Raw genomic sequence first — 26,244 nt, forward strand, 5'->3', positions numbered from 1 at the left:
TTGCACCAAGCCCACACTGTCTTCATTACTGCAACTTTATCATCAAAGTCTTGGTATCAGGTAGAGTAAGTCCTCCCACTTTGTTCTTCAAGATTGTACTTGGCCCTTTGCATTTCCAAATGCATTTTAGCATCAGTTCATCAATTTGTAGGAAAAAAACCTGCTGGAATTTTCATTAGAATTGCGTTGCATCTATAAATCAATTTGTAAAGAATTAACATATTTACAATATTTAGTGTTCTAATCCTTCCATTTTTTAAGATTTTCTTAAATTTCTCTCTCTTTGTGTGTGTATATATACTAAGTTCACTCATTAATTTTAATAACTTTCCTGTGGATTCTTTGGGTTTTCCACATACTACAATGATGTTGTCTGTGAAGAATGATAGTTTTATTTCTTCCTTTCCTATCTTGTGTTATATTTTTAGTAGCTACCTAAACATTTTCCACATTTGATTTATCATTCCATCTTTATTTTTACTTTTTTTTCCTTTGAACCATTTGAGACTAAGTTGTAGACATCATGTTGCGTTTCCTAACTACAGCAGTAGTCCCCCTTCTCCGCGGCTTTGCCTCCCCAAGTTTCAGCATCCACTGGAGGTGTTGGAATGTACCCCCTGAGGATGGGGGCACTACTGTACTTCAGCAAGCACTTTTCTAAGAACAAGGACATTCACCCTTCACTTACATAATCAAGTACAATTATCAAAATCAAGAAATTTAACTTTGATATAATACTGTTGTCTAATATATAGATTTTAATCAAATTTTTGCCAACTATCCTAATATTGTCTTTTTTATTGGGTTTTTTTGGTTTGTTTTTTAGGTCTAGAATCCAATCCAATGTCATATATTGCATTTAATTTTGGTGTTTCATATCTCCTTTAATCTCTGACAGTTCTCAGCCTTTCTTTGCCTCCCATAATATTGTTGACATTTTTGAAGAGTACAGATCATTTACTTTATAGAATAAACTTACTAAGAGTTTTTAAAAATCCTCAATGAGGTCTGAATTTTATTTATATAATGCTTCTTTTACATCTATTGAGATTGTCAGTGGTTTTTCTACTTTAATCTCTCTCTTTTTTTCACTTTTCTTTAAAACTTCTTTTATTGTGAAATATAACACGTATTGATAATTGACTAAAACACACGTGTAAAGTCTAAGGAATTTTTATGAAGCAAATGCCCCTGTAGCCATTACTCAGGTGTCCCGGAAGTCTGTCCTCCCTACCATTCCTGATCACCACTTCCTCCCCAGCAAGACGTGACCACCAGCCTGATTTTTATGTTAATCACATCCTTAATTTTCTTTCTAGTTTTAGCACCTAAGTATCTACCTCCAAATAATATGATTTAATTTTATTGTTTCTGCACTTGAAATATATGAAGTCATATAGGATATGTTACTCCGTGGTTTTGTGTACAGTTTTGAGTTTGTTCCTTTTGTAACAGTATTCTGTTGTTTGAATATACTGACATTTATCCATCTACTATTGTTAGAGTAGTCAGGTTTTCTCACTGTTATGAGCAGTTTTGCTGTGAACAATCTTGTGTATGTATCTGGGTATGCATTTCTGTGGGGCATATATCCAGGGAGAATTGCTGTGTGATGGGGTGTGCTATCTTCTGCTTTAGTAGATAGTGCCCATTTTCCAAAGCGGTTGCATCAGTTTACACTCCATCTTTGCCCTACATTTTATCTGCCAATTGCTAAGATTTTAAAATTTTAGCCAGTCTGCTAGTGTGGTAGTATACATAATGCTATCACTTTGTGATTTTAATTTATGTTTTCCTTATTTATGAGTTCGAACAACTTTTCACGTGTTTGTTGGACATCTGTATTTCTTTTTTGTGAAGTGCCTGTTTAAATCTTTTGTTGGAGGGTAGGGGGAAGAGGGATTGACTGTTTTTTTCTTATTGGTTTGTAGGAGTTCTTTGTATATTCTAGATTTCAAACCTTTGTCAGTTAAGAATGGTAACATCTTTTTTCATTCTGTGGCTTGTGTTTTAGCTCTCTTTTTGGTGTTCTTTTGGTGACCAGAGCTATTCAGTTTCCTGTAGTTAAATTTATTGACATTTTCCTTTATACTTAGTACATTTTGAAGCTTCTTTAAAATGTCTTCCTTGGGGGCTGTCCCGGCGGCATAGTGCTTAAGTGTGCGCACTCTGCTTCGACGGCCCGGGGTTCGCAGTTTCAGATCCTAGGCATGGACCGCTGCACCGCTTGTCAAGCCATGCTGTGGTGGCATCCCATATAAAGTAGAGGAAGATGGGCATGGATGTTAGCCCAGGGCCAGTCTTCCTCAGCAAAAAGAGGAGGATTGGCAACGGATGTTAGCTCAGGGCTGATCTTTCTCACACACACACACAAAAAAATGTCTTCCTTTACCCCAAGATCATAAACATATTCTTTTATATTGCTTTAAAGGCTTTAGCTTTTCTTCTTTTACATTTAGATCTGTAATCCGTCTGAAATTAATTTTTATTCATTGTGTGAAAGGTGGGGTCCAGTTTGATTTTCCTAATTGTCATAATACTACTTATCAAAAATATGTTCTTTCCTCAGTGCTCTGGGGTGTCACCTCTGTTATAACCAGTGTCTGTTTATGATAGTCTTTACCTGGATTGTCTCCTCTTCCACTGGTCTGTTTGTCTCCCTTCAGCCATTACCACATTGTCTTGATTGCTGTAGATTTGTAGTAAGTCTTGATATTTGATGGAGCACGACTTCCCATCTTGTTTTTCTTCTTTGATGTGACTTGTTATTCCTGGTCCTTTGCATTTCCATATAAGTTTCAAAATGAGCTTATCAGATTCTAATAAAACAGAACACCTATTAGGATTTAGATTGGGTTTACATTGAATCTATAGGTCAATTTGGAAAAAATTGCCCTCTTAACAATATTTAGACTTCCAATCCATAAACATGGTATATCTTTTCATTTATTTAGGTTTTCTTTAATGTCCCAATAGAATTTGATCATCCTCTCTGTAGAATTTTTGTGCTTTTTTGCTAGTATATTTTAAAGGAAATCTGAGACATTATATCATTTTATCCACTTAAAGACTTAACTCTAACTGCAGTATCATTATCACGCTCAACAAAATTAACAATAATGCCTTCCAGTCTACCAGTTTATGTTCAATTTTCCCTGACTTCCAGTCTGCCCATCTATGTTTACTCTTTTCCCTGACTTTGAGTCTACCAATCAATGTTCAATTTTACCTGACATTCAAAAATGCCTTTTTATGGTTGGTTTTTTTGAATGGTGATCCAAGTAAGGTCCACACATTTCGTTAGGTAGATGTATCTCTTAAGTCTTTTTTTATTTACAGTTTTTTTTCCTTTTGATCTTAAATCTCTTTTAATCTCTAATTGAGGCTCCCTCTCATCTTCCCCTTGCATCATTTATTTGTTGAAGGGGTCATTAGTCTTGTAGAATTTTCCACATTTGGATTTGGTGGTCATTATTCTCACGGTGTAATTTAACATGTTCCTTTGTTCTCCGTATTTTCTGTAAACCGAAAATTACACTTGGAGACTTGATTAGATTCTGCTTCAATTTTATTTTTAAACAAACTTCATATGTTGTTTTGTGTATTTCTTATTACAAAACATCAAGAAACAATGTCTAGTTGTCCTACTTTTAGAGATGTTAATATTGAGCTGTGGGCTATGGGCGCAGGTGTTTGATTCTTTCATTATAAAATTCCTCACCAGCCTTTCTTCTAATGATTTTGATGGTCATAAATAATCATTGCTTAGATCTGTTATTTCATTATGTGTTGGAAAATGGTAATTTTCTTTTTATTGTCTGTGAAATCTGTAGTATGGCCCCATTTTCCGTCCTCTTATTGGTTATTGTTGCCTTTTCTCTTTTTTTTCCTAGATAATTCTTAACAGAGGATTATTATTAGTTATTTTGAAGAAGCAAATTTTGTCTTTGATATTCTCTGTTGTATGTTTATTTTCTAGTTCAATAATTTTTGCTCTAATTGGTATTATTTTCTTGCTTGGAGTTTTTTGGAGGGGGAATTTAATTGCTGTTCTGTTTCTTATTTCTTGAGAGTGATACTCAACTCTTTATTTTTTTGGCCTTTCTTTTATAACATTTGCATTTTACATTGTAAGATTACTATTAAGTAATAAGTACTTAAGTGTTATGTTAGCTGCATCCTCAAGTTCTGATATGTAATATTTTCATTACCTTTCAGAATAAAGTAATTTTAATGTCCATAATGATTTCTCCTTTGACCAATGAGTTATTTAGAAGTGTGTTGTTTAATTTCCAAATATTTGAGGATTTTCCAGTTATCTTTCTGTTATTTGATTCTTAGTTTAAGTCTTTTGTGGTCAGACAATGTACGTTGTATTATTTTTCTTCTTTTAAATCTGTTGAGATTTGTTTTATGGCTCAGAATGTGTTCTTACTTCGTTAACGTTCCATGTGTACTTGAAAAGAATGTGCATCCCAAAGTTTTTGGGTAGAATATCTTATAAATGTCAGTCAGAGCAAGTTGGTTGAAAACATTGTTCAAGTCGTCTATATTCTTATTTGTTTTCTGTCTACTTGTTCTGTCAATTGCTGAGAAAGGAATGTTAGAGTCTGCAACTACAATTATATATTTATCTACTTTTCTTTTAATTCTAACTTTTTATTTTGTCTATTTTGAACCCCTGTTCTTGGGTGCATATACATTTAGTATTGTTCTTTTTTCGTGAATAAATTGATCTATCACTGTGTAATGTCCCTCTTTATCCCTAGTAATATTCCTTTTTCTGAAGCTTACTATATCTGATATTAATATATGCACTCCAGCTTTCTTTTGATTAGTGTTTGTATAGTATATTTCTGTCCATACTTTTTTTTTTTTGCCTGAGGACGATTCTCCCTGAGCTAACATCTGTTGCCAGTCATCTTCTTTTTGCTTGAGGAAGATTCACCCTGAGCTAACATCTGTGCCAGTCTTCCTCTATTTTGTATGTGGGTGGCCACCACAGCATGGCCACCGGTGAGTGGTGTAGGTCTGCGCCCGGGAACCGAACCCAGGCCACTGAAGTGGAGTACGCTGAACTTAACCACTAGGCCATGGGGCCAGCCCCTGTCCATACTTTTATTTTTAACCTATTTATGTCTTATATTTAAAGTGTGGTTATTGTAGAAGGCCATAGTTGCTTTTTTATCTAATTTAACAATCTGCCTTTTAATATGAATGTTTAGATCATTAAATTTGATGTTATTGTTGATATGCTTTGGTTTCAATCTACCATCTTGCTATTTGTTTTCTATTTGTCTCAAGTCTTCTTCCTATTTTCCTCTTTTCAAGAAAAATTAAATTTTTTTTATAATTCCAATTTATCTCCACTATTGGCTTATTAAACATTTTAAAATATTTTTATTGGTTGTTCTAGGGATTATAATATACTTCTTTAACTTATCATAACAGATGTTCAAATAAAATTATACCACTCTGCGTATGGTGCCAGATAACAGCGCGAGAGTCTTACAGTGATGCATCCACTTCCTCCCCCCATCTGCTGTGCTCTTTTCCTACTTTTTACTTCTGCACGTTATAAACCCTACAATACCTTGTTACTACGTGGCTTTAGATAGTCAACTCTTTTAAGGCAACTAAAATGAGAAAAATATTTTTTATGTTGGCACATAAATTTTTTTTTTTTATCATTTTGTGCTTTTCATTTCTTTTTATAAAATGCCCCTTTCCATCGGGTATTCTTTTGTCTCAAGAACTTCCTTTAACAATTCTTGTTAGTACAAGACTGCTGTCACTGAGTTCTCACAGATTTTGTTTGTCTGAAAAAGTCTTTATTTCACTTGCATTTTTTTCTTTAATTAATAGACTTTATTTTTGTGAGGACTTCTAAGTTTATAGGATAATTGAGCAGAAAATGCAGAGTTCCTGTATTCCTTAACTGTCCAAATGTGTCTAACTCTTCCAATAGACCTGTAGCATATTAGTCATACTTATTTTAAAGTCCTTGTCTGATTGTTCTGACATCTGGGTCCTGTGTCCTCACCTCTCCTCGTCTCTCTGCCTGACCCCTGTTCATCTCCCCTGCTTAGTCCTCCATGTTCTTCTTCTCTGTCTTAAGAATCTCGTCACTGTTCGTCATCATGGGTTTTCTTGCCTACACACGGGCTTCGACTGAGCTCCTTCAGGACAGGGCCTGGAACTTGCTCATCTCCAAGCTTCCTGCCCTGAGTCTAGAGCTAGTTGGGCTAAACTCATGATTGTAACTGCATGAGTGGTTGAGGGAAAGAAGGGACAAAGACAGGAAGGGTTACTTCCATGGTTACATTTCCAGGGAACATTGCCATGTAAAATGGAGCCATACTCTTTCTTTATATTTTAAAAAATTCGCAAAAACAATGCATGCTCTTTCACATACTTAGCAATTTCAGGAGTTAAATAGTGCGAGTTTCTCTCTCCTCCACTACAATCTTAGGCAATGACTGTGATCAGTTCAGAGTATATCCTTCCAGACTTTTCCCTAAATGAGTATATGTATATATGAGTGTGTTTATGTGTACATGTGTTGCACATATTTGTATAAACATAATTTGTGTTGAGAAATGGGCTCATACTATATGTGCAATTCTTCACCTTGCGTGCCAATGTATAGATATTATCATAATTTATTTGAGCTTCCTTCTTTTAATAGACATTTTTATTGCAATTCTTTCTTATATTGTAATACTGATGGCTGACATGCTAAAGGGCTTGCCATGTGCCAGGTACCATGCTCTGAGCTTCCCATGGTCTCGTTTAATCTTCGTGACATTCTTCCGAGGTGTGCATGTTTGTTCTCTTTTCTTTCATTTTATTAGTATAGCTGGCAGTGAGAAGTACTGAGGCTGATGCTTCTGGACTCTGCTTATCCACTAGGACCTCTCCAGGTCATTTCAACCTAAAGGAGCCAGGTTTTCCAAAGTGTTGGTGCCAAAGTACCAGTTTGTTTGAATCTTTAGCTCTCTCCCATTCTACATTCACTGAGGTGGATTTGTCCCTGCTTCAGAGCCCTCTCTTACCCCGTTCCTCACTTTCCTTAGGAGGGCAGGTCCCTTGTGACCACTTGAGGCTGGATGCAGATCTGTCTATTTGTTCTGTGGCCCTAGAAGCAGATTGGGGATCTTCGTTGCTTGATTTCCCAGGGGAGGCTGACATGAATGTGGTCCAGTGAAATGTAATCAGGGACTTTATAGTGTCTGTTTTACTTTCCTGAGCCTCCTGGCTGCCAGATCTCAACCTTTCATCCCAGGAGTAGTGTAAGTCTCTCCATGGCCAGGCTTGAGTTGATGGATTTCTTCCTGTAGTATGCTGAGCTAAATTCCACGTTTCTAGTCTTCTTTTCTTGAAAATCAAGGTGCATTTTCGACTTCAGTTAATTCTCCTGATGCATGGCCAGAAGTGACATGGATTGTTCCTGGATTGTCAGGTACTCAGAAGAGCAGACAGAGGCAGGCAGGGGTTCCTTTCCACTGGTTCGGAGAAACCTTTCCGAAGTGCCTGCTGCTGTTCTTTCCCACTGAGGCCTCCAGGCCACCGTAAGCCACTGCTCATCACACTGACTTTTCCCCTCATCACTGCCTTTGTTTAAAACGGCTTTATTGAGGCATATCTTTCATGCAATAAAATTCACCCACTGAAAGCATCCGGTGAGATGAGTTTGGGTGAATGTATACAGCCGTGCAGCCATGACCAGAACCAAGTTTGAACATTCCCATCACCCCCTCATGTCCCTGTTTGCCCCTTTGCAGTCCATGCCTCCCTCCCTCACCACTGCTGGCCCAGGCAACCACCAATTTGTGATGCTAAGGTTTTGCCTTTTTTAGAATTTCGTATAAATGGAATCATGTAGTATGTAGTCTTTTCTGTCTGGCTTCTTTTACTTAGTGAACTGCATTTGAAATTTGTCCCTATTGTTACCAGTTCATTCCTTTTTGTTGCTGAATAGTATTCCATTGTATGGATATTCTGTGTTTTGTGTATGAATTCCCCAGTTGACGAACATTTGGATTTTTCCATTTTATGGCTATTGTGAATAAGGCTAATATGAACATTTGTATACAAGTCTCTGTGTGGACATATGTTTTCATTTCATTTGGATAAATACCTAAGAGGGAATTGCTGGGTCGAATGATAAGTGAATATTTAACTTTTTGAGAAACTGCCAAATTGTTTTCTAAATCACTGTGCTGTTTTGCTTTCCCACCAATAACGCCTCTTGGTTCCCGTTGCTCCATATCTTGGCCAGCACTAGATATTCTTATTATAATTTTAGTTCTTCTAGTGGGTGTAGCGTTACCTCATGGTGGCTTTTTGTTTGTGTTTTGTTTTTATCTTTAAACTTTATTTTGAAATAATTTTAGATTTACAGATGAGTTGTAAAGATAGTACAGAAAGTTCCCTTACACCTTTTGCTCAGCATCCTCTAGTGTCGTGGTTCTCAGCTGGAGGTGATTTTGCCCCCAGTGGACGTTTGGCAATGTCTGGAGACATTTTTGGTTCTCATATCATGGGGTGGGGGGGCAGCCAGGGGGATGCTGCTGACCCCTAGTGGGTAGAGGCCATTCGCGATTGTGATGGCCATTGGTGCCTCTTGGGTCTTTTCCTTCTGCATTTATTGGTCACTTAATTCTTTCCTGCTGTCATGGGCCCTCTCTTCCAAATCTATCTAGCTCTGAAGAATCAGTCAGAAAAGGAGAAAAAGGTTTCGACCACCAATGACTGCCAGACTGGAGGATAGGGGCCCCATTCCTGTAGGATGTTGACTCACATTGGAATGATCATCTGTGGATGTTCCTTGACAGTCTCCTCCCTCTGGACCAGAGTCACTGACTTTCCTTTGCTCCCTGATTATGTGACCTGCTCTTCACGTGACACCGGGAATCAGTGCACTGGCAGGCAATGGTGTCCATGTAACCGTATGGATCATTTCTGTCTCCACAGTCAGATTATTGCCAGAGGGCTGCTCGGTATCTTCCGGGACTTCAGTAACAATGAAGAAGATTTCTTAACGGTAATGGAGATTGTGGTCAGATTGTCAGAAGATGCAGGTTTGTACACTTTTATTTTTCACTTGTGCATTTCCAAGAAATTGTACATAACCAATGATAGCTAATTAGAAAAACCTGTTTATTAATCAGTAAATTTTAAGCAATATACAACCATGAATGGATTTTGTCATGAAGAATGGGCGTCTTATTAGGCATCACATTATCCTTATTTTTAGAAATTAGAATAACAATGGCTATGAATGCTATTTGCCTTGACAGTTAGGCCTCTTGTATTTCATGAATTTTGCCAGACTATTGGTTGCTAAGAAATACCACATCAAAAGAAGTCCTTTGGATTAGAACAATCCCAGTCATTAGTTTGTCTCACCTATGATCTTTGTAGGCTAATCTTGATTTTTCTTTCTCTTTCTACCTTTCCTTGATTGCTATCCTGGAAGAAAAACACACTACCGTATGGTAGACCCTAAGACATTGTCCCTCCCCATCTGCATCCCCCCACAGTAAAGATGAGGAACATAAGTGAGTAGTGGGGTTGCCAGTACTGACAGCTGCTCTGTGTACCCCCAACCCTACATTTATAATGACTGGTGAACAGCTTCAGAAAGTTTTGGAAATCTTAGGCTTGCTTTAGATTTTGATCATTTTAACCGAAAATAGAAAAATAAGCCTTCTGTATAGCTCCCATATTAGTTTAAAATATTCATATGAATATGACACAATGCTTTTAAAAGGTCCCAAGTGGATGTTTTGAGTCCTTAAGTGGATTCTCTTGGTAAATGAATCACCATTTACCGTGCTGAAGCAATTATATATTTGTGTTAAATTTAATGTGGTATATTGGAGCTAGCATTGCTCTTTTGTTTAATGCTTTGCCTTAGAAATAATTGGGATGCGTGGATTGTGGGGGAGTGCATTTATGAAAGAATTATTTATAATGTATACCTTCTGGCTGGAATTTAAATAGGCACAACCCGTAGGTCTGGCACCTATGCCATTAGCTGTGATGGGTTTGGACGCTGGCCCAGCGTGCAGACTTCTTGCCCCCTCCTCGATTTATGTGCGGCTTGCTGTAACAGAGTTGTCATTCTCTCTTCGTTTTCTGGTTTCTGTTGCCTTGCGGCTTATTAGCTTTTTAAGCCTGTCTGTGGCATAAACACTCTAAATGGGAAACGAGTTTTAAACTGCATTTGTCTAATTTTCTTGATGAAGTATTTTAGTAAGAGGAGCTAGAAACTATCAGTCTATACTGTATAAGATGCTTGGCTTGTTCTTATATAATTCTCTTTTTGTTGTTGCTGCTGCAGAGCCCACAGTGCGGACTGAGCTGATGGAACAGATTCCTCCTGTTGCGCTTTTTTTACAGGAAAACAGATCCAGTTTTCCACTGCTGTTCTCCGAATATCTCATCCCCATTGTAGTGAGGTACCTCACAGACCCAAACAATCAGGTGTGAAAAATTGCAACCTTAAGATCTCTGTAGCATATTCTCTTTAGTCTTATTTTAGCCGATATTCATCATTCAGAAAACAGCTTCTTAGAGTTAAGTGATTCAAGAACAAAAGGTCTATTTGTGCCAGTTCCTCTAATCATGTAGGAAGATAGACAGCACTCATTCTTATTATCAGGGGATATTTCTCTTTTTTTTTAAACGTTTTATTATGGAAAAATTCAAACCCACATAGCAGTAGAGAGAATATTAAAATGAATGCCCACGTACTCTTCACCCAGCTTCAACTATCATTAACATTTGACCAGTCTTTTCTCATTTTTCTTACCCAGATAAATCCAGCCCAGATAAAAGCATTTCCCAGACACCATATCATTTCAACTGTAAATCCTTTAGTATTGTTCTATAAGAAATATAGACACAATGACAATACCGTTATCACAAATATAAAAATTATCAGTAGTTCCTTTATATCATCTGATATCTAGTCCTTGTTCGAATTTTCCTAGTTTTCTCCTAAGTCTGTTTTTTTGCGGTTAGTCTGTTTATATCAGAACACACACAAGGTCCACAGATTGCATTTGGTTGATGTGTCTTTTAAATCTCCTTTAATCTATAACAGTTCTCCTTCCCCTGCTATTTATTTGTTGAGCAAACTAGGTCATTAGTCCTATAGGATTTCCCACATTTGGGATCTGCCTGATTGCATCCTCATAGGGTTGTTTGAGATGTTCCTCCATTCCCAGTATTTTCTGTAACTGGTGGTTAAGTCTAGAGGCTCGGTCAGACTCTGATTTTTGTAGTATAGTGAGAATACTTTTTAGGTGTTGCTGTGTTTTCCTACTGCATCAAATCATGAAACACTAAAACAGTGTGGTCACTGGATTCAGGTTTTGTCAGCCTTATCTGTTGGTTGCAGGGTTCCCCATCAGCCTATGGGCAACCATTGGCGATTGTTGCCTAGATCCAGGATTTCATTAGAGGTTGCAAAAGTATGATGCTCTAATTCCATCATTCCTTCTTAATTTAATAGCCAGAATTCTCCTATAAAGAACTTCCCCCTCAGCTGTTTGATAACCCTGGAAAACCTGTTTGTCTAGGGAAGACAGGATAAATTCTTTATTTTTTCTCTTTATTTACCAGTTTCTATAATAATTAGTTGGTGTCCTAATAATCTACAAATGTTACGAATTAGATTTTTAAAATTTGTTTGGGTATTAGTATGAACTCCTGAATTTTAATATATTAGATATGTTTTAATCCATTGTAGTCATTTTTTTTTTTTTTGTGAGGAAGATCAGCACTGAGCTCTCATCTCATGCCAATCCTCCTCTTTTTGCTGAGGAAGATTGGCCCTGAGCTAACATCCATGCCCATCTTCTTCTACTTTATATGGGACACCGCCACAGCATGGCTCTACCAGCAGTGCATCGGTGGGCCCCCCGGGTCCAAACCACTGAACCCCGATCTGCCGCAGCGGAGCGCGCGCACTTAACCGCTTGCGCCACTGGGCCGGCCCCCAGTCATTATTCTTTTTGATGATCAAATTGTCCTGCCTTCAAGTTGGCTCCTGAGTCTTCTTGCTGTAACCCAGTAGACTCTGACAGCTCACCTCTACCTGGAAACGTCTCCAAGGAGCCTTGGTTCATTTATGAGTGAGATGATAATACGAAACCAGAATGTGGGGCCTGGGGTGCTCATTGCTATCAGATTGGTCATTGCTTCTACTGGCAGAACAATTTATTTTCTTAAAAAAAATAAAAATTCCTCATGAGTTTATATTGATATTTCCACCTCAAATTTAGGCTTTTTACTTGTTTGATTTTTGTATTTGTATCTTTTTTTTTTTTTTTTTTTTAACACAGTACAAATCTTGCTTCTTAATGGCATTAGGGTGTGTGTGTGTGTGTGTGTATGTGTAGATCCAAAATAAAATACCGGTATTATTATTAACAGTAGCTAGGATTACTGAATATAGTTTAAGATTTCTTTGCAGTTCTTTTGTTTTTAGGCTATCTCCCACTAGAGATGCGTAGTCCTATTAATATTACTGTGATCTAAAGTCACTCGCATTAACCCTTCTCTTTGTGGTTAAGCTGCCAACTTGATACACAGGCTCATTTGTTTTCATTTATTTTTTTATTTTTAAGAATTGCTTCAGTTTTTACATTGTGATTTAATTTAGACTTATAATTATTTAAAATGTTTTTTACGTGATTGTAAAATCAAAACTGTAAAACAAAGTACATTCAGAGAAATCTGACTTCCCTCCCTTTTCCCCTGACCTGTTCTCTCCCTCCTCTATAGATAACCATTTTTATTAGGTTTTAGTTTATTTTTACCTTTAAAAAATACACACAAATAACTCTAAGCAGATATGCGTATGTCCATGTATTCTGCACTGCCTTGTCCCTTTCTCAGGTGGAAGATGGCACACTGTACCTGAGGCCCTGCCCCTTGCCTTGCCCATGGCTGGGGTATCCTGAAGATCAGTCCATAGCAGTCTAGGGAAAGCTTCCTCATTCCTTTTCCTGGCAGTGTACTACTCCACTGGGCAGATGTGGCAGAGTTTACTGATAGACATTTGGGTTATTTCTACTCTTTTGTCACTTAAAAATTTGTGCAACAAATAGCCTTGCATCATTTTTATTTGTGTCAGTTTATTTTGGGGATAGATTTCCACAAAGGCTAAATGTATTTGTAATTTTTAACGATATGCCAAGTTTTCATTATTATTTTCAAGAAATTCTACAATTTTGCCTTGTATTTCTCCTTTGATCCAAGCATTTTTAAAAGAGCAAATACTCACTTTTAACCGTTAAACGGTTATCCTGTTTCCACTTTGCTAGCATCAGTATTTTGATTACTTTTGCATTTTCTTCTCTAGGTGCTTACATTTTTTTCCACATAGGTCTAATCATAATGTGACGCAGTTTCTTCCATTTATTCATTTATTTAGACAGTTTCTGAGTGCCCGTTATGAGCCATGCATAGTGCTTCGTGCTGGCGATAAAGAGATGCGTAGGACAGATTTTCTACCCCAGTAAGCTCATCTGTGTGTCATACACATTGTGCATCTTCTTGATCTTCACATTTTTAAATTTTTTGAATGTTTAGATTTTTCTCAGTTTTTTGTACTGTAGATGCAGTGAGCATCATAAAGGATGTAGTTATATTGTTCTATTGGCTTTTCTTTTTCCTTTGGATACATTCTTGAAAATGAAATTATACTGGGTCGGGGGGTTGACATTTCCCTAACCTTTGTCATATATCATTGCCGTATATTCGATTCCGGAAGGGGAGAGGCAGGAACTGCGGTGTTGACCCCAGGCTCTAGCCTGGTACCTGACACTCAGCCTGTGTTTGCTGAAGAGTTGTGTCAGTGGCCCACCCTGCTGTCAGTGCGTGCTGCGTATGCACTTCAACAGCCTCTCCCACTGCCCCCCACCCCTGCGGTCACTCCTTGTTCCCTGGGGTCTCCAGAGCTGGCTTACCTCTGAAGTCCCAAATGTGGCCTTCCAGTCTCTTGCCACAACTTGCCATCCTTTCTTCTCTCCCACCACCCTGAGCCTTCCTGCCTTGGATGACTCTGGCTCCCCGACTTCCATTGTCTTCCCGCCTTTACTTCCTGTTCTTCCTCAGCTGCTCCCTCGCTCATCCCACCCTTTCAGGCCTGTCCCCACCTTCACCCTCCATTTTTTGTCCTTTTGACAGTGCTTCTGCCGCACTGGCTCTGCTCGCCCATCCCCAGCCTGCCGGCCTCCTTCCTCCCGGGTTGCTGAGCGTGTCAGGGGGCGTCCCATCTTGCATTGATTGATGCCATTGCAAATTTATGGATTCCAATCACAGCTGGACTTGCAGCGCTGCTGGGCAATCCTTTTACTTGTCCCTCATCAGCTGCTTTTCACATTACCCTTGGCAGCTCTCTTAGACCTTTGCCACTTCATCAAGTCTCTTCACCTCACCCTGCCTTGCGCCAAGCAGGTGACCTTGCCTTTTACTTCACAGAGAAAATAGAGGCCTTCAGTCTTCATCCACCATCTCAATGAATGGAGCCACTATCTGCTTTGTTCAGTTCCCCAGAGCCACAACCTGGAACCATCGAAATCCTTCCTTCTCTCACCTCCTGCATCCAGTTAGACCATGCCATGGCTTCTTTGTTTCCATAATAAATACATAACCTGTTGAGTACACTCCCTCTTCTCCAATCCTGTCATCTTTAGACACAGAAATATGATGAAGTTGTATCTTACTGAACATTCTTCCGACTCTTTATTACCCTCAGGCACATCCCAGACTCCTTGGTGGGCTACCCGTCCCCATCCCACCGTTGACGCCATAGGCATCTGCCCAGTTCCTTTCATTCTGCTGATGCTAACCTCCTTGCTCCTTCCAAATGCCCCTTCTCTCTTACTCCCATCAGTCTCTGCCTCACTTGAACAGATGCCGACCCTTCCAGATATCCACAGTGTGGGGCGCTGGGAGTGCCCGAAGGTCCCCAATGAGTTAAGATTCTTAATTCGGTAAAGATGCAGATTTTTTTGCATGTAGGAATGGGTGTGCTAGGTCCCACCCAGCGTCTGTATCTCTGGACAGCTTGTCTTTCTCTGTTCATCATCAGGTACTTTTCATGGCCACTGAACCTGCCGTGACTCATGTGAGGTATGCGATTCACAAAATTGGGCATGGTGTTAATATTGTTACTATGACTACTGCCACTGCTACCAGCTACCATTTCTTGAGCTCTCACTATGTGATATACCCTGCTCCAGGATTAGCACGGATTATTTTGTTTTCTCTTCCTAACCACCCTGTGAAGGATGGGCACGCTTGTTGATTCATCCTTGTTTTAGAGGTGAGGAGCTTGAGGTACAGAGAAGTGTGGTTGTGTGTGTTGGGGAGTGGCTGAGCTGAAGAAGGAGCACAGGGTGTTGGGTCCCCTTTCATGAGGCTTATCATTGTGTGTTTGGGGTTGCCTAGACTCTACTGGATATTGTGACCAGTAGTTTCTCTCCCATTCTAGACTCTGAGCCCCTGACTGTAGGAGCTGGGTCTTATTTTATTTATCTCTGTGACCTAGCACACAGTCTGGTACCTGGTAGATTTTTAGTAAAGATTTTTAGAACTGAATCGGCTGTAAACCCCCCTTCGGTAATGTGGCCACGTTTCTTCAGCGGTCCTGAGCTATTTGCCTTCTGTCTCAGGGGAGCGATGTCCCACCGCCTTTTCAAGTTTGAGATCTTCATTTTCTTCTTTGGTCCCGTCTTCTTATGTTTTTGCTTATTTTTCCAGTCTCTCTCGTTGGCTTTTCTCTCTCAATTATAATCACGCCTACGTCTCCCGCCTCTTTCTGTTCCCTGGCCTTGACCGTGAGCGCACCGCTAGTCCTTTCCCTCTGGCTGAGCTTCTTGAAAGAGGAACCTCTGCGGCCCCCACCTCTGCATGGGCTCCCATCCAGGCATCGGCTCACTGCTCACTGCAGCTGATGCTCCCAGAAGCCAGGGCACAAGGATCTTGCCACGGACTCAACTAATCTCATTGTGAAATCCAACGTTTTTGTTTTTTCAAAGATAGTTTCAATTTTTAAAATATCATGAAATATTTTAATCACACAAGAGGCTTGTGTAACAAACACCCATATATCTACTGTTTATATTCAACAATTGTTTACATTTTGCTTCAAACCTTTTTATTTTTTCTTTATAGGTTATAGATATGGTTGAAACTGCTCTGTGCCCTCCTCCATCCCTTCTTTCTCCCTTCTTGCCCTTCTGTCGGAAACCACCATCCTGCGCTTGGTGTGTCCCTTCCCATCCGGGTTTGTAGTCACACCACTATGTAAGTGGCCCTGAGGAAGAGACAATCTTGTTTTGGGTGCTTTAAAACCTCACATAAATTGTATCAGACTGAGCTCTCCCTTCTGCCGCGCACTTTTATTCCTCCGTTTTTAAGATCTATCCACATTGATCCGAAGAGCTCTTGGTCATTCATTTTAACTGTTTTATGGTATTGCATTTATATTTTTTCCACAACTTATTTATCTATCCGGTGACTTCTCTTCTTTCTTTTCCTTTGCTGGATCCATTTGCACCATGTCACTGTTAACTACTTTTGGGTTTTTGAAGAAACCGTTCTTGGATGCCTGCTAGGCTAATGTTGCTCTACCTTGGCAATGGACATGAAAGGTGACCGGGACATGTTCTCGGTTCCTCCCAGAGCTCACCATCAGGCAGGTCTGGACTGGGATCGTCTGAACCTTCCTTCCCTTGGCTTCTAATAATATGACTTCAGTACCAATAACAGCCAGCATTCACTGGGGGCATACTGTGCCCCAGACACTATCTAAGCCCTTTATGTAGATTAGGTCATTTCATCCCCATGGCCACCCTGTGAGAGAGGTACTACTATTGTCCACTTTACAGGTGAAGAAACAGAGGCTCAGAGAGGCTGAGTCCCTTGCCCAAGGTGGCCCAGCTAGTAATTGCAGAACGCAGATGGGGACGCAGTGTTCAAGCCACTGCAGTGTCACCTGTTGAGTTCTTACATGTTCTCCCTGCCTCTTCCCTTCCTTCGTGCCTGTGTCTTCCCCGGTCTCCGTCACTAGCCCTTGTCCTCGCTCTGCAGGGTATTTTCTGGTCTTTTTCTCACAGTGCCAGGATTCCCTTGATGGTCTCATCTGCTTGCATGGGTCCAGGGGATCCACGTGCATGCGAACACCAGACTGCTGGCTCTCACCCGGGTCTCTGCAGTCCGTGAGTTGCTGACCTCCATCTTCACAGCCCACTGGACGGCTCTGCCTAGAGATCCAGCGCATCGCGTGGAGCTCAGACACTCCAGCACCCACACCTCTTCTCCACCCTCAGTCTTGCTTCTCCTTCCATTTTCTCCTTCTGGTTACTGATGGCCTGAGGCACACACCCCAGAGTCATCTTGGATGTTCTGTGACCATCTTCAGTGATGCACTCAGCTCTCTTCCGTGATGTCTCTCAAGCCTGCCCTCTCCTTTCTGTCCTCCGCCCCCCAAATCCATGGCTGGGTCAAAGCCGGAAGCTTCTCTGCCTGGGAGCCCCTTGCCTGCTCTCAGCTTTCAGAACCACTTGAGGTTTCTAAACTGTCACCCTTACTGAAGCCGCGTCTCATCTTGTCACTCTGCTTTTGAACCCTTGGGGCTCCCCAGTGTACCGGGATAACCACCAGAGGTCTTAGTGGGGCACTGAAAACTTTTCCCCCTCCAACCTCAGCTGGCCCTTGAGCCTCCCACCCCGCCACTCTGCCCAGGCTGCCGTCCAGGTCTTCTCGCCCGTCTCCAGGATTCACTTCTCTGTGCCTTTGAGCACGCTGGTACATGAACATTACTTAGTGTATTAGTGTCCTGGGGCTGCCATAACAAAGCACCAGAAACTGGGTGGCTTAAAACAACAGAAATTTATTCTCACAGTTCTGGAGCCCAGAAGTCCAAAATCAAGGGATTGTCGGGATTGCGCTTGCTCTAGAGGGCCCAGACTAGAATCCGTTCTTTGCCTCTTGCAGCTGCTGGTGGGTGCTGCCTTCCTTGGCTTGTGGCCGCATCACTCCAGTCTCTGCCTCCATCTTCACATGACTTCTCTCCTCTTCTGTCTTCTCCTCTTGCCTTTCTCTTATGAGGATACTTGTGATTGCATTTAGGGCGCACCCTGATAATCCTGGATGCTCTCAAGATCCTTAACTTAATCACATCTGCAAAGACCCTTTTTCCAAAGAAGGCCACATTCAAAGATTCCAAGGATTTGACGTGGACCTAACTTTTGGGGGCCACCCTTCACCTGCCACCCTGGGCAGGTTTCTAACTGCCTTAAACATCTGGCTCCACATCCGCTCAGGGCTTCCCCTCCCTGCTGGGAGTCTCCTCCCAGCGCTGCTGCCTTCTGGCATCCTCGGCCATCACCTGGGATTGTGTGATGGAGTGAGGCGGCCAGTGGGTCTGGCTCTTCTGGTCTATGGTACCCTCTCATGTTCTCTGCTCCTGGCATGTGCCAGACACTCAATAAGTGATACCCCAGAGTTACTGGTGGCTTTTGCTGCCTGTAGTTGGGCACCGAGGCCTGTCACCTCTGCCAGGGCATCGCCTTGTCTGTCCTCGCCCCCTCCACCGGGATTGTTGCAATAGCTACTTTGCTGACTTTTCTGCCCTCAGTCTTTCATCACCTCCAATTTACTCGGAACACTGCTGCTGGAATGATCTTTCTAAAATACTGTTTTCATCCTGTCACCTGTTCAGAATCTTTAATGTTGCATTGCCTTCATGGCTTCAGTCTCATGGGCTAGCCCTTTTTGATCATCTGCTATCCGCTAATCACCCGCGACTCTATCTACTTACTTCTGGGTCCCTTTGTGATTTTCTTGCCTTACCATCCCTGTGATGAGCTGCATATTTCATTACTTGCTCTATAAATTGGAATTTCCAGTGCTTCATTTCCCCAGAGATGTTCTCTCTCCAGCTTCTGAGGACCCCTCTGAGTTCCAGTGCTTGCTCACCCCACGTAGACTGCGAAGAACAAACAACTCCTCCACCTTCCTCTTTGGACTGAGGAGGCTTTGTTTTCTGTGTCCCTCCTTGTGCGGGCTCTCCTCTGGGCCCAGGCCCTGCTGCCTTCCGTCGTCGCAGCATACGTAGTTCACGACCGGGTGTGGTGCGCCAGGGTTTTACAGAGAGGTTGGAGGATGGTGTTTTCCCATCCCTGTGCCTGTGGAGGGAAATGCACTCTGTGTTGTTCAGTTGTGGCCAGGTTCTGAGGGTGCATTGGAGGACAAAGGAGAAGTCAAGACACAGGACCCACCCTCCAGGTTCACCCTCTGCAGCGGGAGAGACAGATGGCAATGTGTAATCATACAGAAAAAAAATGTGTGTGTGTGTGTATGTATGTATGTGTAGAAATCTGGGATATGAGTTGTGCAGGAAGAGTGCAGCGCACTATTAGCATACAGATGGGGGACCTGACCTAATCAGGCTCAGAGTAAAGGGATGCTTGGCCTGAGAGCAGAGGCATGGTAGGAGTCAGTCAGGCAAAGGGAGCTGCATGTTCTAGGGCCTCAGGAAGGAGGTGCGACCAGAGGGCCAGGAGACCTGTGTGGTCCATGTGCACCGTGGGGCAGGGAGGCAGGGGCTGGCCTAGCACTCCGCTGAGGGAGTTTGGTCTGGGTCCTGAGAGCACCTTGGTTCTGTATTTTACCTTTTGCCTTTTTTCCTCTTCTAGGTTAGAAAATCAAGTCAGGAAGTGCTCTTGATTCTTCTGGAACAAGATCTAATTTTCCAGCATGATATTGAAAACAAAGTGTGTCCAATCCTGCTGGCGCTGTCTGCCCCAGACAGTGATGATGAATATAAAGCAGAAGCCGTGAACGTAAGTCTCTCTGGGAAAGAGAGCCCCACACCTGGGTGGACTGCCTCATAGCTTGGCGTGTGCATGACTTGAAGTATCACATGCGCTCGATATTGGCCAGCACGGTCCCCATAAGCAGGGTGGCTGGTGATTTGACTTCGGTCAGAGAAAGTTCACAGTTCAGATCTGTGGATGTTTTGGAAGTGATTATCCTCATATCACCAACTGTTTTACGAAGGCAGAGCTTGGGAAATCAGAGTGGTCCGGGCAGAGCTGCGGCAGCTGGCTTAGACTTCTGCTGGACAAGATGCCGAGATTTATGGGTAAATCCTTGACCCTGCGTGGATCATGGACCTCGTTTCCCAAAGTAAGGAACCCAGTGTGGTCTGGGAGATGATTTTAGGTGGTACTTGGACAATTTAAGAAAAGTCTTATAGACACGTGTGTCTTTTTTATAGATTAGGACAAGACTAAGGCAGGTATGTCAGCAAATATGAGAGCATCACTCTCAAGGATGCAGATGTGGCCAAAATGTTTGCAGCAGTTTGGGAAATGCTGTGTGAAAGTGTTTGCTCTCATGTCAGTTAAGGTATACAATTAAAGGGATAGTATAAATCCTAAATTTCTTCTACTGTTAGTAGTCAGTTTTGTGGTATGCTTGGGTTTGTAAGACTCTATCCCCATTGTGCAGTGATTGTACAATCAAGGACTTTCTACCTGCTTCTAGAACCCTTGTTCGCAAACTAGCTGTTGATGGGCCAGTGCTGGCTTTCACGTGTGGCCCTTAGACCAAGACTCCCCATCTTGTCCTCAGGCCTCCTCCTCCGTGGCTCAAGGGAAGGTCACCCAAGGCCACCTTGTTTTCCGGAGCTGCTGCCTACTCTCACTGACCCGTGCAGGTGGTGCTATACAACATGGCTGTTTCCATTTGTGTTCTAGAAGTAATGGCTCCAGGATTATTCTACCATTTCAGGAGAAATCATGCATAGAGGTTTAAAAAATCATAAGCCTTAATTATGAGTACAGTAAGATATAGAAGATAGTTGTTTTGTTGTTTGGAAAAGAATGACATTAGAGACAGGAATTTTCTTTTTCAAAGTGTGGAAATGTTATACACCACGGAGCTAAAAGATTGTATTACAGCATCAGAACATTTGGCAATTATTCTTCATTTATGTAAAAGCTTTCTTCAAATATGAGTTAAAGGTCTGGCTTTTTAAACTAATTTAATTTTTTGCATATTCCATATGTTTATAAGATGAATCAGGCTGAAGAATAATTGATTATTAAAATTCAAATTCTCCAGGGTTCTTTTATAAATTTCAAGTTTCGCTATAAGAAATTAAATTTATTGTGCAAAGTGAACCTGGATAATATTATTTAGTTGGGGTATTTGGCAGCTGAGCAGTGAACTTTGCCAACTAGATCTTCGTTTCTGTTTGAAAGTTGGTTAGGCGAGTTTCCAAGGTTACGGCTGACAACCAAATATCTTATCCCTAAAGACTGATAATACCATGAAAAATAATGCTAAAGGCATTTTTGCATGATTTTTATTTTGTTTTGTTTCCAGCCACTCCATTCTTGTCAGCAATATTCTTCTTCTTCTTCTTTTTTTTTTTTTTGGTGAAAATATTTGGAAAATATAACCAGACTTCAAAAAGCTATCTCCACACATCACTTGCAGAACAAATTAGTTCACATCAGTTGTGTTTTTCATTCAAAGTGAGTTGCTGATATCATTACTCGAGTGTATAAGCTTTCAAATGTGGCTGCAAAGAAGAAAAATGGTCTTGAACCCTGCCCAGGCCAAGGCACATCTGTGTGTCGGGGTCTTCCTGGAGGAGCTCCACTTCTCTGCCCAGGGACGCCTGATGGAAACAGGATTTGGGGTGCCTTGTCTGGCCCACGTGTGCTTTGGTCAGATTCAGAAGCTGTTCTGTCCTCTTTCCTAGGGGTCTTGGAGGGGACTCACTCCTTGGGCACCCAGAGTTGTGGAGCGTAGAGGGCGCTGTTTTCTTTCTAGCTAGGAAATGACAATATGCATAGAGAGTGGATTTCGTTTTTCAAGGAGGAGGCCACACGTGTGATTGGCAGAGCTCCCCAAGAAGGGCAGGGTTCTCATTTAGCTGGTCTGTGAGTGACACCCCAAACACTACAGGCATCGATGTGTACTTGTGAGGAGGTCATAGGTGAGAAAAGAAGCAAATTGTGCTGTTCCGATGCCCTGGTGTTTTGGGGCTCTCTTTGCAGCCATATGGTATGAATATTGCTACATCTGTATGTACATAAACACACACACTCTCAGAACAGTGCCGTTTTGTTTGGAAGGAATTGCTTCTCTCTCTGAGGAAACCGCCTGCCTCCATACACAAAAGGTGCATCTATTCATTAGACTTTTCATTCTCATTGGAAGTTACAATCAGTTGATTCTGATGCTAGCAAGCCTAGCGCATACATGATTAGGAAAATCAAAGATAGCCAACTAGACATGTCCTGGGCATTTTAAAATTGAGTTATGCAGTACAAATTACATGTTGGTTTCCTACATCCCGGTTTCTCACATATATATGCATTTTGTTTTGTGAAGTCTTTCTAGATATGCCAGGCAATATTAGTGACTCCTTCCTTCCTGCATCAGAAGGCTTGGTTCATATCTGTCTGCTGTCATTTAGCAATTGAATTGTGAACTTGGTTTGTTTGTTTATTTCTCCCTCAAAATGGTGAGCTGCTTAAACACAGCTGTCCTTCCACCACGGCACCCAGCACAGTGCCAGGCCCAGGATCAGTGCTACATAAATGTTGGTTGTTGAATGAATGGATCGGTATAAACTGGAAGTGCTGTACCCTGTAATTATATCTAGACAGCATGAACAGGCCACCAGAGACCAATTATAATTCCTCTTGCTTGCAGGAAGGCCATTAGCATTCTGAGATTATAACTAATTGTCAGAAGCCTATTTTTCTCTCCCAACACGTTTTCACATTAAGGCTTCCTCATTTTTTGTTGTCATTCCTATTTTTAAGCTCATTTTTATTTGTGCATTGATTTAAAAAGAATGTTGTGGTTATGTGCTATAAAGAATAGTGGGCTCCAAGGAACTAAGTGAAGATCGTCATTCCATACAAGTGGTTCCCAGGGCCACGGGAATGTCATTCTAGTCGCTTGGTGTGCTGACTTTTAATGATTTTGAATTTATTTTATACGGGTAGTAATAAGGTCATGTGGGTGTGGCGGATGGACAGGGGTGGATGGAGATACCAGGCACTAATCTTTAGCTGCCTGTTGCCCTGGATACGGAGGCCTCGCGTCCTCATTTATTGTGGCTGTCACTGTACAGCTCTGCCCAGCATCAGATCAGAAATACGTGTCCTCTAAATTCGGAAGACTTTTCCTCATTCATGTTGTGGGGATCGTTTCCCCTTCCCCCACTCCGATTGGTTTTCTTTCCCCTCTTGTCTGCTGTGTGCAGATTCCAAATAGAATAGTGGGTGCACTGCTAACCCAGGGCGCTTTTCTGCTGTAAAAAGGCAGTGCTGTGCAGTGGGAAGAGCCGCCTGCAGACACAGGAAAGTCCTCCCTCCCTCCCTCCCTCCCTCCCTTCTTTCCTTCCTTCCTTCCTTCTTCTTTTTCTTTTTCTTTTTTTCGGGGGAGTGGGAGAGTTCTTTAAAAATTTTTTTGGGTAATTTTTCGTTTTGTTTTAATTTCAAACTTGTAGAAAAGTTGCAGGAATGAACTCCTGTGTACCTGTATCCAGCTTCTCTGGTAGTGTATATTTAGTTCCTTTTTTTATCATATTCTCTCTCTTTTTACACACGTGCCCATGTGCGCGCACACACACACGCACACATAGATATATACGTACACATATGTAAATGTATTTTTCTGAGCCATTTGAGAGTAAATTGGAGACATTGTGCCCCTTTACTCCTAAATACTTCAGTGTCTATTTCCTAAAAAACAAGGAAATTCTCTCTTAAACAACCATAATACACTGATCAAAATCAAGAAGTGTGGCACTGATATGGTGCTAATATCTTATCCGCAGTTGACATTCAAATGTTGTCATTTGTCAGGGTCACACACTGCGCTGAAGCATCACATCTCTTTGGTCTCCTTTAGTCTGGAACCCATCTTGAGTCTTTCTTTGAATTTCGTGACATTAACGTGGGAAGAGTATAGGACAATTCTTTGGTAGAATGTCTCCCACTTGGCATTTGTCTGATGTTTCCTCATGGTTAGATTCAGGCTCTGCATTTCTGGCAGGGCATCACGGGAGTAATGTGTTCTCATGTGCCACGGTCCGAGGCCCAAGACTTGCACTTGTCCTGATCTTGGTGATGTTAACTCTGTTGACTTAGCTGGTGTCTGCTGATACTAGGTACTACTTTCCCCTCTGGAAATAATAAGGGGAGTTACTTTGAAACTATGTAAGGATGCTTTTAGCCAAACTTTCACCCACTAGTATTAGCGTCCATTGATGATTCTAGTTGACATTCTACTGTGAAGAGTCTTCCCTTCTCCATTATTTGCTAACATTTTGTTGGGGATTTTCACTTCTATATTCAAGAGGACTGTTGTAGGCAGTTTTTTTTTTCCTATTACATTTTTGTCAGGTTTTAGAATCAGGGTTATGCTGGCCTCAAAAATTGAGTTGGGAAATATTCCCTGCTCTTCTATTTTCTGAAAGATTTTGTTTAAGATTGTTGTTATTTTTCTCTTAAATATTTGTTAGAATTCACCAGTAAAACCACTGGTCCTAGGCTCTTCTTTGTGAGATGGTTTTTGATAACAGATTCAATTCAGATATGGGGCTGTTCAGGTTTGTTATTTCATCTGTGTCATTAAGTTGTATATTTAAGGGAATTTATTAATTTCATCTAAGTTGTTAAATTTATTGGGATATATTTGTTTACAATATTCCTTTATCCCTTTAATGCCTGTAAGGTCTGTAGTGTGGGCTGGCCCAGTGGCACAGGCGGTTAGGTGTGTGTGCTCTGCTGCGGCGGCCCGGGCTTTGCCAGTTCGGATCCCGGGTGCGCACCGATGCACTGCTTGTTAAGCCATGCTATGGCGGTGTCCCATATAAAGTGGAGGAAGATGGGCATGGATTTTAGCCCAGGGCCGGTCTTCCTCAGCAACAAGAGGAGGATTGGCATTGGATGTTAGCTCAGGGCTGGTCTTCCTCACACACACACAAAAAAAATCTGTAGTGTTACCCCTGTCATTTATGATGTTGGTAATTTGTGTGTTCTCTCCTTTCTTTCCTTTCCTGATCAGTCTTGCTATCTTTGTAGTCTTTTATCAGTTTTATTAATATTTCCAAAGAACCAATTTTTGGCTTTATCGATTTCTTTATTGCTTGTTTTCTTTTTCATTGATTTCTACTGTTGATTATTTCCTTACTTCTTACTTGAGTTCAATTTGCTTGTATTTTTCTAGCTTCCAAAGGAAGAAACTTAATACTTTTGAGCCTACTTTCTTTTCCATTTTTAGCATTTAAATCCACACATTAATGTGTATATCTTTGTGCCGTATTGACTCTTTTGTTGAGAAATGACATTGTCTCTGAGAGCAGTGTGTAGCTGATAGTCTACTGTGATGTTGCTGTCCCGCTCCAGCATGCCTGTGCTTTCTGTCTGTCAGAGTGTATTTGTTGATGTGCTTTTACTCTCACCTTGTACGTCTTTACATGTAAAGTGTTCTTGCTTTCGTTAGCATCGAGTTGGGTTTTGCTTTTATATCTAGTCTGGCGGTTCCTGCCTTTTAATTGGAATGTTTAGTCCATTTATGTTTAATGTAATTATTGATTGTATTTGGATTAAATGCTGCCATTTTGTTTCTTGTTTTCCATTTGTCTCATCTGTTTTTGTTCCTCTGTTAGTTCTTTCCTGCCTTCTTTTGGGCTAATTGAGTGTTTTTGTAGTACTGCATTTTAATTTTTCTATTGAAGATTTTCAGAAAATATAGCACCTTGCAGCAATGTAGTTCCACTCACTCCCTCTCCTCCTTTGTGCTGTTGTGTTTTCGTATATGTTATGACATATATATTACATTGTGAACCTGATGATATGGTATTATAATTTTTGATTTAAACAATGATATGAAGAAATGAAGAGAAGGGAAAAAACATATAGCCTTTTATACCCACATTTTGACTGTTTTTGGTGCTCTTCCTTCCTTTCCTGGATCTGAGTTTCCATCTGGTATCATTTTCCTTCAGTCTAAAAAACTTCCTTCAGTACTTTTTTAAGTTTGGTTGGCTGATAGTGAAATCTCTCAGTTTTGATCTGAAAATGTCTTTATTTTGCCTTCGTTTTTGAATGATAGTTGTACTGGCTATAGAACTGTGGGTTGACAGGTTTGTTTTTGTTTGTTCTTGCAACACTTTAAAGA

General features: G+C 41.0%; 1 protein-coding gene across 1 annotated transcript in view; it reads left to right on the forward strand.

The window, feature by feature from the left end:
- Window positions 1-26,244, forward strand: part of LOC131418302 (serine/threonine-protein phosphatase 4 regulatory subunit 1-like) — an 86,155-nt gene that overhangs the window by 34,626 nt on the left and 25,285 nt on the right. Inside the window, 3 exon segments of the mRNA XM_058562413.1 lie at window positions 8,977-9,083; window positions 10,349-10,491; window positions 19,725-19,871. Coding sequence (XP_058418396.1) covers window positions 8,977-9,083; window positions 10,349-10,491; window positions 19,725-19,871 — 397 coding nt within the window.

This window comes from Diceros bicornis, chromosome 19 (genome assembly GCF_020826845.1).
Source record: "Diceros bicornis minor isolate mBicDic1 chromosome 19, mDicBic1.mat.cur, whole genome shotgun sequence".
NCBI lineage: Eukaryota > Metazoa > Chordata > Mammalia > Perissodactyla > Rhinocerotidae > Diceros > Diceros bicornis.